The sequence below is a fragment of the Xiphophorus hellerii genome, chromosome 11 (genome assembly GCF_003331165.1).
Source record: "Xiphophorus hellerii strain 12219 chromosome 11, Xiphophorus_hellerii-4.1, whole genome shotgun sequence".
Lineage (NCBI taxonomy): Eukaryota > Metazoa > Chordata > Actinopteri > Cyprinodontiformes > Poeciliidae > Xiphophorus > Xiphophorus hellerii.
Genome location: NC_045682.1, coordinates 3074617 through 3086939, shown reverse-complemented (window position 1 = coordinate 3086939; position 12323 = coordinate 3074617). Strand labels below are relative to the sequence as shown.

At 39.3% G+C, this 12323-nt stretch overlaps 1 protein-coding gene across 1 annotated transcript in view; it reads right to left on the bottom strand.

Moving 5' to 3' along the window:
* LOC116728708 (polypeptide N-acetylgalactosaminyltransferase 10) overlaps window positions 1-12009 on the bottom strand; it is a 97665-nt gene extending 85656 nt beyond the window's left edge. The window contains exon 1 of the mRNA XM_032576988.1: window positions 11851-12009. Coding sequence (XP_032432879.1) covers window positions 11851-12009 — 159 coding nt within the window. The remainder of the gene's footprint in view (window positions 1-11850) is intronic.
* Between the last annotated feature and the right edge of the window lie 314 nt (window positions 12010-12323).

Below are 12323 nucleotides of genomic sequence, written 5' to 3'. Positions count from 1 at the left end.
GTGCACACTGCTAAAGCACAAATAAATGATCATTTTACTAGGAAATCATATGCAGTCATGTGTTGTGTAATGAACTCCTGCAACAGTTCTCGTAAACCATGGTTAAACTGTCTTAATCCTCCTGTCTCGGCAGCCCTAATTGCTCTTAAACCCTCAGGATATAAAGTGCCGATGTGCTTTCCTTAATTGTAGACATCCTCCCTTTCCCCACACTTGTTTGCTGCCATATGAAGAAATTCATAGCAGGTTGAAACTGCAACCAATTCCACAATGTGCCTTAAGGACACCAATTTTGTAGAGCACATGTGTGGTGCAATCCACAAGAAGCATTTTGCTAGGGCAGCCTGAATCCATTCAATTTCAATTTGGATTCATATTTCCTGTAGGCACAGCCTCGAGGTCCCTCGGTGTTCTGAAATCACCGCTTGCTATTGGCTTGAAATATCACTCACTTTCTGCTATATGATGTCAATAGAGCGGAAAGGAGAGATTTTTCAGAGGACTCCAGGCTAAAATCTTATTCAACTTTAATGTTTATCAGAATAGCAACAGACAGGAAACAGTTAGCTGCAGGTCAAATGCTCTGACACTGCCGAGGAAAAGCAGAGAGCGCTTTTTAAGGCAGTTGTACCAAGTCGTCAGTATCTAGGACATTCAGATGACTATGTTGAGTTGGCCCAGTTCCTGGAGTTTAGCTGTAGAGATGTGAAAAATATCACCTCCTGTTTCACACATTTCTTATTGATTCAACTTCTACTCTACAAACCCACTCACTCAAACAACAAGTTCTGGCCCCATGGTTGAATAATTACAAGAGAAAACGCATAAAATCAACCCCATCCTGAGGCAAAAGTCACAATACTCAGAATCCTGATTTGGTTTTAATGAAATGTTGCTGACCAACTTCATGAAGAGATGCATGATGAAAGATTTCCATAATATATGAAACTCCCCTAACCCTTCTAATAGTCTGTGTATAAAGTAATCACTTGGAATTTCAAGTGTTCAGTGAAAAAAGGTTTTTAACCTATTAAGTTATTCTGCTGTGTTAGACAAATAACTGTATCAGGACCTTATGAGCTCAATGATTAGTCTGCTGGCAATCCACAGCAGGCCTTGACATTGTAAATCTGTTTTAATGTCAGAGATAGCGAGTCAGTCAGAAGACGACAGACATTAGAGGATGTTTTAGCTCATCGGCTTATTGTACCATTCTCATTTATAACTTTTAGATTGAAGTTGAACTGACAGGATAATAGGAAAGGAAGATGTTTTTTCATATCCCCATCATCCAACTGAGATATTTAACCCCAGTGCTACATTTAACAACCACCTCCTGAACATCTGCCTTGATGTATTGTCTTTGCTTGTTTGCTATAGAGCAATAAATATAATTTACGGTAAACAAATATAATGAATAGCAGATAAAATAGAGAATAACCATTCTAAAAGTAACATTTTGTAGCATTTTCTGTTAGTTTGCAAAGGGGCTCCAACCCCAGTAGCTAATGTTGTTTGTGCTGCCCCTGCACTACAAGACCACCTGACCTCATGCAAATCTGACGTCATCTGTGACCAATGTCATCTCCTGCCACAAGCCTCTGTCCACCTGGTTAAATATTACATTAGCATGAAAAAGGCAAGTTCATAACACTTGGAGTACTTTAGCCAACAATTATTGCACTCCAAACAGTCCTGCACATACTGATGAAGATTTGCGATTTATTGTGCAGTCATAATGTCGCCTCTGTCAAACTGTCTTGTAGTTAGCTAGGTTTAACTGTAACAGCAACAATAGTCCATAAAGACCATTCTGTTAAATCCAAGTCTGGGACTCACTGAAAGGTATATTTAAAACTCAACACACTGGAGGCTTTACCTATTAAGTTGGAGGGCATGTGCAACTTAGTACAGGTAAGACTTGACTCCTCTACTAACAGCATGAGAGTGGTTGAAGTCATGAAAAAACTTCAACCACTTTAGCAATTGAAAATGCTCACTTAATCAAACCAGAGAAATATTTCTCAATAAAATAAAATAACTGATGCAAACAAACAATATTTGACATTTCCAACTAAGGCTGGTTGATACCACTACGGCTAAAAAAAAAACCTGAATAAAACGAAGTGGCTAAAAAATCTTACATTTTATGCAGCGGGATTCCATAATGGTTAGTATTACAAATCCACTGCATTAGGAGTTTCCCCTTTCCTAATGTTTGCTGCACATAAACCTCCCGAGGGTTTGCTCATTAATAAGACCAAAGTTACCACTGGCTGACCTTCTACAACATGCAGACATGCATCTCAGTGCATGAGTCCAAGATTTTAATGTGTGTGTCCTGCAGTGATAAATGAACAGTAATCTTAGTGTTTGTGTGTTGCTCATAACTGCAGCCTCCCATGAACTGAAGCTGGTAGGATTCCTACGTCTCCACGACTGGCCTCTGAATCTCAGCCAATTTGTTTCTCAAGAGTATGCTTTATCTTGTGGACTTTTGTCAGGGCTGATCAAATCTACTCAGGAAGAACATCCTCCAGCAAGATGGACCAACATGTTGCGAGCTCCCCTAGAGCTCAGAAAATGCATGGAGTTGAATTTATTCATTTTTGTTTCTTCTCTTTTTTTGTTTTTAATCGATTTCCTGTAATTTAATTTCCTTTAAACAGCAGCAGCTAAAATTGGTTCAGTAACTCAAGCTATGAAACTTTATTTTTATAGCTTTTTATACATATATTTTATTACAACCAAAAATCTGAAGTGTATTTTATTTGAATTTTATATGATCAAACATAAGGTAGCAATCTGGGGGAAAAAAATAACAATGTTTTACATTTTTTACAAATCCAAATCTGAAAACTGTTTTGTGTGTTTTCACCTCCACTGAGTCAATATTTTTTTTATCCATTTCAGGCATGCCTTTATCAGTTTTGCACATCTAAAGACTGAAATGTTTTACAATTATTAAAACACGTTACACAGAGCATTTTAGCAAGTAGATTCAAAGTTTAACCAGTACAACTTCTTCCACGTTTCCACTCTAGTCTGACACATAAAATCTCTACAAAATACTTAAAACATTTGTCTGGAGATGAACTGTAAAAAGGATCAAATGTAAAAATATGATCCAATCCAATTCCATGGGAAATGAGGACAAATTGGTTGTGATTGATTCTATCTTGCCAGCTTGACAGTGCCAAGGGCCAAAGCCAGAACTTTCCAGGAGGAATCAGGGATGAGCTCTCTCTGGAATCCAGTTTAATGTTCTTCCAAACCGCTTTTGTAATCGATTGTATTGAGCGTTTCTTGTGACAACTGTAAATACAGATGAACTCACACTGACACAGGAGATGTTGTGGCGCTTCAAGGCCCTGTTCATACCAACAAAAATGGGTACTGATTTTAAAGAAAGTCAGAGTCGACAAACTCACTCCTGTTCTCTCACTCCCTGTGCAAATGACCCAAAAATAATTATCACTGGCTACTGTAATGAATGCAAATAATTTCTGGTAATATTTCAACAGCAGGAGAGACAACACACTCATTTTTTCTAAATAAATGCCATTTAATTTTTTAACAATTTGACATTTATATTTTATTACTGAGGTATTTTTCTTAAGCATGTCATACAGCGAAGGATTTATTAAAAACACTCTTAGACTACCTGCAATTTTCAGACTCTCTCCACCTGCAGGATGGGAAAAGCTTGTTGAGTCAATCAGACAGCTAGCTGAGCAGCACAGCAGGTAGCAGGTCAAAACAGGCAGCCTCCTTTCACTTCTACTCTCTGCTCTCATCTTTTCAAACCTGCACTTAACCCGAGCGTCTGGAGCAGTCAGGACGAGGCTGAAGCCAAGCCTCCTCCGCTTCCACGGCCTGCCTCATAATGAGGGAGACGACGAAATGTGCAAATGACCTTTCCGTCACTGTCACAGCGGGGATGCTTTGAGACAGGTCTTGTTTCCCGGTGCACCATGGAGCACTCACTCAACAACCATATGCATGAGAGAATTTCAACCAGTTTACATTGACTTTGGGTTTGAGATATAGCATTTAGGTTTTTACATCCTACAGGACAGAGGCCAACAACTGCAACAACTCATGCCATCTTGAACATTTAATTTCACTTAAAAAATCCATTTAAAAATAGTTGCATGCATTGTCCATGTTCATCTTGAAAACAATCTCTGAAGAATAATCTGGCATCTAGTATTCCTTATTCTGGACTGTTTAATTATCCTCAGTCCTCTGGAGTTGAGTCTGGCTGTTGATCACTAAACATCCTCCTGAGCAACAGTTCACTTCATTTTAACTGAGATCCTTCAAACCCTGTTTATGCTCGTTACTTAAGGTGCTCCCAAAGGTTCTGTCCTGGGGCCTCTGAAGTATTTATCATCCACCTCCTGCCATTTTTCACCCATCCATATATCCTTATCCCCAGTGGGGTCAGGGCGGGTGCTGGTGCCTATCTCCAGCGGTCAACGGACGAGAGGCGGGCTACACCCTGGACAGGTCGTCAGTACCATCACAAGGCATGGCCATTTTTCATAACTTCAAAATTATTTTCCATGATATGAAGATGACACATCATATCTTGATAATTTTCACATTGGACTTTAAATAATAAATTAGTATAATTGCATTATTTTGGCTGGTTCAAATCAAATTAAACACAGTGAGGTCTTTTTAAGTAAGTCTTCCATCATTAACAGTTTCCTGTCTGCAGAATAAGTATGTGGCTCCTTGGCATCAACTGTGTTTTGTGTTGCAAAGGAGAACCCAGATGAAGTGCGCAAACATTTAGAGAAGCGAAACTTCACCTGAAGTGGCTACAATGAGGAAAAATATACCGATGCAGCATAAAGAATTTGGAAATGAAAAAAGACTAGAAAATCTTAATACAAGGTAGGAATATTTACAATTTAGCAGAGGTCCTGCAAACTCCACGCAGGCCAGGAATCAAAGATCTTCTTACTGCCAGGCAACAATGCTACCAACAGCTCCACTGTGTAGCTAGATTATCATTCTTGTATATAATAATACAACTGAAGGTATGGCCACAAATTACAGCACACAACAATCAAGGACTGCAGCAATTTCCAGCTAAAGTGATGTTTTTGAAGACAATTTCTTTCAATTTTACAGTGACAAAAAAAAAAACAACTAAAACACTCAACAATTAGAAGAACTCCTAATTCTTCTAATTGTCCTTTCAAACCACTATATCTTTCTTTTACACTTACTTGCTGTGTTAGACCATGGGGTTTAGAGCCATATGTTACTCTGTCCCCAACTTTTGGAACTCTACTTTTGTCACTGGATCATTTTCAAATCCTATCTACAAATCCATCTATTTATGCATTGCATGTTTCGCTAACTTCTTCTATCATCGACCTTCCTTCAATGTTTATGCCTATTTTTTATTCCACACCATACAGTTGTGTTCAAAATAATAGCGCTCCAACACCATTTTTAATGGAAATTATATTTCTACAAGACAAATAATTTAATAGATGAAGCAGAGTAGCATAAAACCAACAACCCCAGCAGTCATAACATGCAGGCTAATGATTCTGAGGAAATTAATCATCAATAGAAAAGAGCCTTTTCAAAAATAATAGCTGTGTGGAGTTCAATCAGTGAAGCCATTTATTTTGTGAAAATGTGTCAAGCAAGGGGCCCTTATTTAAGGATGAAGGCAGCAAATGTTGCACATGCTGTTATAGTGCATTCCTCCAAAACTCTGAATAAAGTCAGCTGTTCCGAACGTTGCTCAGGAGAAGAGCGTTCTTTGATTAAAAAGTTTATAGGGAAGTGTACAAAATGGATAAAATGATAGGCTGTTCACCTGAAATTATCTAAAAACCCAAACCAGACAGACATGGAAGAAAACAAAACTTCCCATTTCAATGGATGTGAGGAATAATCAAAAAAAGAAATAAAAAATAAAATTTAAAAAAATCAGCCAATGACCATCTTCAATCAAAGAAGTTTCTACAGTCTCTGTAAGCATCGGAAAAATTACTGTACAGAAAATAATAGGCATATTTTCTGTTATATATAACAATACTGCTGAAGAGAAAGCTGTTGAAATGAGTGTCTAAACAATGACCTCAAACACACCAAAAAGTGAGCAGCATCTTGGTTCCAGACCAACAAGATTATTGCTGCCAGTCAAATCCTCTGACACTAAAGCGATAGAAAACCTATGGGGTGAATCCATGCATGCCGTTTCTGAAACAAAACAAAGAAGGGGAATTGAGAAATGTAGTCCAGTCACGTCCTTGGCTGGACTACCTGAATCCCTTGTCCAAGCAGACATGAAAACAACTGTGGAGAAGATCATGCAAGGCAGTGGGAATGAGGCAACAGGATGACAAGATGGGAAAACATGGTTGAACTGAAAGACCAGAACTAAGATTTAGAATGCCGAGCCACACCACATTAAATTCCTCATCCAGGTGATTATGATGTGCATCCAAGTTCAGATACCTTGCACACAGGGAATCACTGAATTACCTGCACTTGGAGAAGGACGATGTCAGTGGAGCCATGACCAACGCCTTAAGACCATCACTGAAGACACCAGCAAGGGACTTTAGTGGGCAAGCCCGTTTCTTGACCAGGGCCTTGAAGACTTTAGGCATAAGAGTTTAACCATCCACAGTATCACCAAAGCAGCAGAGAGGACCTCAACCCTTGGCTGTGGCTCAAGAGATGACAATTGTTGAGTCATATGGTAGCAAGCTAACCATCTAGGCACAAGCTTATGGACCTTACCAAGCTCCGCCCACAACCGACCCACGTGACCGCAAGTCTCACAAGCAAAGCCTCGCAGCGCGTTGTTTCTATGTAAACATGACTCCATTAGTGCATCATTTCTAATGGATTTTCACAATATATCAGCTACTAAATGGACAGAGGAACTAACAAGTTCATGTCATCATCTGGGAGCAGGTTACTGGTTTCTCAGTCACAAGCTGGTTGCAAACCTGAGGCCAACAGGTGTCAGTCAGTTATGGTAGATCTGAAATTTGGCTTGATGACGTCAATATGAGAAGCTACAGACTGATAGGAGGAACCAAAGAGCTCTGTAAAGGTAAAGGCAAATCTTCTGAAGCTGGGATATAATTAATTTAATTTCACATAATTACCACGGTAGAAGCCATTTGTTTGTTAAAATTTTATGAAATGTATTTGTTCTATTTGATGTTTGTTGTGAATGACGTAAACTCACAAACGAACGAGGTAATTAGTCCAACGTTTAGAAACTACAGTGGCTGTAATGCGCCACAGCAAAGGTAAACAAAGGTAAAATAACCCAAACAGGTCATCAACTCAAAACCACTCCTACCTTTTTACGCTCTCTCTCTCTCTGTAGTTTAAGCACACCTGTTACCATGGCAACCACCTGCGCCCCGCAAGACAAGCAAAGATTATGTTAAAGACATAACATTCAGTCCGTTACAATATCAAGTTTCCAGGCTTGATATTTATTTCTCGATTATTAATCAGCGCTTCCCTGAACACAGCGATGGTTGATTGACTAGCTGTACTTGGTGCTAGAGTGGCTAACACGAGCAACAGTTTAGTCCAAAGCCTTTTCTGCTAAATTAAATCTTTAGTGTATGTCAGATACAGTACACATTGGATATTGATCTGTTTAGCTAACATAAGACTGTGTAGCAGACAGGATTCAAGGTGTAGAAGTTGTATCAGTTCTGCCATTATGCTGTACTTAGCTAACGGGAAGCGTGAGTTTGTGAGACGGCCACGCACGTGACCGCGTAGAATGGGCATCAGCCAATGAAAAGCGGCCCCTGTGGTAAGGTCCATTAACCCTGTCCTCGTCACCTCAGTATGATGATAATCCGAAACACCCAATGATTGCAAGAACATTGTTGTGTCGAAATGTATCAAAAATTGTATTGCCAAAAGTTGGTGAACTCCATGCAGAAGCAGCAATACCTGACTCAAAGGGAACATGAGTCAGGTACCAACCCACACACAAAGTTAAACTTTGTGTGTGGGTTGGTAGAACAAAAATGTATTCTTTTGAAAAGTACCACTGTTAATAGAGTAGCAAAAATGCTTGCATGTACACCAAATAAAAAAAAATATTATGCTTCGACTAGTCATAGGAATGCATTTGCAAGTGAGAAAATAAAAGCTATTCACTTTTAAACATACGCTGCCAGCTGTTTGGACATAACTTTACCAAACAGCAACCTTTAGTGTTTTACAAGCTTTACAATGCATAAATGAAATGCATAAGTTATTATTTTTACAACTGATTTGATGTGACACATTGTCTGCATCTAAGCTTTAGCATCAGGAGACTTTGACCAAATAGCTGCACAGTCATTTCTGATGTCTGAAACAAGCTTTGTTGAATTCATTAAATCTTTAAATTCTTCTGTGCTGCTGGCAACAATTGGCCTCATTCTATTTTATTTTTCACATATCAGCCCATCGCTCCCTTATCAAACAGTTCTGGAGGCTGACAGCAGTTATCTCTCCGCTTGCTAATATGTACTAGGCTTTTCCTGCTGCAGCAAAGTTTTTTTTAATCTCTATTTATGGCAACCTGCTGTCATTTAAGATGTGAAGTATGAAGCAAGAAAAATGTAACCAGGTAGGAAAGTTTTGCTGGGTCAGCTGGTTGTCTTATCCCCACAATTGCTTTTTATCTGCTGATAAGACATCAAAGAAACCATTTTGGAATTTCAGTAGAAAGTGTTTTTCAGGTCTGAAATGTGCTGATAATGAATGTTAGCATTTACAGAAGGTTAGTTTCACAGTTACTCTACCTAAACAGGTTTAAACACAAAAACTGAACTCTAATCAGAATTGGGTCACTTTTACTCCAGTTCTCAGGTCACTGAAGTTGCTGAATTTGTTGCAGAACTAAATTAGACACACATACCATTCATGAAAGCCTCCATTCAGCACATTTAGCCTCATTTGAATTGGAGAAGCTGTTCTTCTCTGCCAAAGGGCTTCTGTTTATTTGGGAGCTCTAGCTCCCAAACAACCCTCCCCTCACCAAAAAAAGGAAAGGGAAAAACAAGATTTTTATAGTTTAGAGTAACAACTAACCAACATTGTCTCATAATATTTTTCCGCTGTTGAAAACTTTTAATGAATTACGTTCAAGTCAAGAACAAAAAACAAGATCGAAAACGTAAAGGAGAAAATGTGAGGAGACTTTTTTTCTTTGCAAAGACAGGGAAAGTAGATGGAGCTAATGCACAACATCACAAATAAGTCATTATCACACCATCAATATATGCAACATTAATCAAGCAAAAGTACTGCTTAGAGAGAAATGTTTGTGGCTCGTAATATAGCAAGTAGAGCTCCTCAATATATTGATTTGGAATTTTCCTCACAATATCATTGAGTGCAATGTAATCGTAAAGGATAGTTTTGGATGGAATATTTGGTAGGTATTATATTTCAAGTACTAGGCGTTTAAACTGCACATTGATGATATATTTGGCCATTTGGATCAGTGCCCACAAAGAATATATTCAGTAGCAGAGATGATGAAGCTTAGGAAGAGTTGTGGAGGCCAGTGAATAATGGCAAAGAAAGAAAGGTGTCCAGAAAATAATACAGTATTCACAGGAATTAGAGACCACGGCTACCTGCAAATAGCTAAAATGTGCAAATACTTGAGAAAGAGCAGAGAGGAAAATGTTATACATTTAATAATTATGTTGGCATTACATGCTCAGTCAGCATTGTACAGTCATAGAAACAGGAAGTCGTCTGAAAAAAATTTTTAATTCTTGTTTTTGCTACGGAAGACTTGAGACAAGGCAGGAGGTCAACTGTTGAAAAGGAGAACAGCTCAGCCATGCAGCCAGAGCTACAAGAAAATGCCCGTGTGAAACTGGCCCAGTCAAAGTCCACACCTAAATCCATTTCAGAATCTGCCCTAAGGCTTGAAAATGTATGCTCAAAGATGCTTTCGATCCAGTCTAACTGAGCTTCAACTATTTTCACAAAGAACAAATGGCAAAAAAAAAAAATAGTTTCCAACTGTTCAAAGTTGGTAAAGACTTACTTCAAAAGACTTGTACCGAAAGATTATTCCACAAAGTTTTGATTCAGGGAGGCTAGATGCAAATGAATCCCATACATCAGGTTTTTTGTGAAGAATTTAGAAACATTTCATTTTAACTTAAGACTGATAAGGTTATAAACATCTGACTACTGGATTGTTGGGCAGCAACTGTCACCCTGAAGGACATTAACGCAATCCCACCCTGCACCATAACATTTAGGATATAAAATATGAAAAAAAACTGAGCCACTAAACAGTCAGTGCCCATTATGATGAATGACCTGCAGCTTTATAAATCAGAGCTTCATATGACAGTAATCATCCCTGTTGAGTGTTTGTATGTGAAACATACAGTATAGAGTGACAAAAAAATCTCAGAATTTTGATTCTGTTCAGATCCTTTCCAGCAAACGACAATTTGGAAACAAGAGATTCACACAAGTCAACGGTTCAGTCACATTCATAACACTAAAGCAGAACATTCAGGTTTGGTTGAGGCTTGTGGAGGGCAGAAATTTAGGACTTCTTTCTGAAGTACTCCAGTTCAAATGTTCAAGTGTCCTTACGGATTATGTGTAAAAGATAAAAGACCTATCAGAGTAACGTGTGGCTGGGTATAATAATCTGAATATGTCAACTCTTCCTTTTGCAAAGGAATGGGGAGAACAGACCTTACAATGACTGAATGCTTCTTGAGAGTATTCCCAGCATTCCACCACTTCCACAAATATCTCAGATGTGATCATCAGCTCTCTCTAGATCCATATAAAACACATGGATCAGTCAATTAAAAGTCCATGAGCCTCTTAGCAACTCTGTAAGGGTAAAGATCTTAACTTTTGTTCGAAAGCGTGTTGCCTTTCAACTGTTATCCACCCATCCTCTGTACTCCTTGTCCATCACAGGCCAGCATAGAGACCCAGCACCGACATCCATGAACACACACACACACACCTAAGGACAATTTAGAGAGACCAATTCATTACAATATCACTATGTGCAATATTAATATCCCAAAGGACTTCTTAGAATTCAACAATTATTGGTTATCATTTTCTAAGTGCCATGAATTCCCACCTTGGAGGCCAGGAAAGCCATTCAGCCTGTTGCATATACTCCCACTGCACCTGATAGAGGATAATGCCAAAGGGCTCAAAGGATGAGGAAACACATGAGTTAGATAGAAACTATTTTTGCTATGCAGTGATGGTTTGTTTTGGAAAATTGGAGAAAAATATGAGGACCTTATGAGTCACAAGTCCCTGAGTTATTGCAATACTTTTAACCCCGTGGCTACGTTAAGCATGTTGATTAATTTTAATATTCAACGGTTATGTTTTTATATCTTTCTTACAGTTATTCAGTGAATGAAAGAATGCTATTTCCTATAACCTGTAAACGCACCATACTGGTTTACGTTTTTGACAACTTCCTGAAGTCACTGTTATTGTAACTTCTGTGACGTCTGGCTCCGTGTGAACTACGTGGCTCCGCTGCTTAACCCTGGACGTAAAACTGACGTTTAAACACGGATAAAAACACGCTTCGTGTTTTTCTTTAACCAAATAATAGTCACAGTGGAGGAATGAAGTAAAAGTTCCTGCAGTTCAGACCGCTCACAGCAGCAAGGGAAGGAGTACCGGGGGGGAGATTGTGCCTCCACACTGAAGGAGTGCAGCCAAACTCATACATCTGAAGTGTTAAAACGGTCAACCGTTCACGCCTTTACACAAACGGGGGAGAGAACAGTAGGCAGCCGAAGCCGAACGGTGCCGTACCTGAATCGCAGGGATGCCGCCCGGACCGTCCACTGTGTCGGGCGAGTTGTCGAACACTCGGTCCCTGTACAGCGACCATAGACCGACGTTAGGGAGGAATAAGAGAGCCGCTATGAGCAGCCCGGCGAACTGCAGCAGCCTCTTTTCCTTTCGCCTCATGTCTCTTCTGGGAGAAGGAAAAAAACAACAAGCGTCTGAAGCGACGAGCCCCCAAAACCTCGCTTCTTTTCCCGAAGCGCAGACAAGTTTCACTCCGAGTGTTGGAACGGACACCGGCTTGTGTGACGCTGTTGAATCTCAGAACTCCGCCGGCAGGGGGCGCTCAGCTTTTTGAAGCAAAACTGGGAGGAGGAAACAAAAACCGAATACGACTAATGTTTACTTAAGGTTGTTCTGGAACTTGATTGGGAAAACTTTATGTTACGCAATTATAATCACAATAGCAAACCAATTTGCATTTGGAAATTTTATTT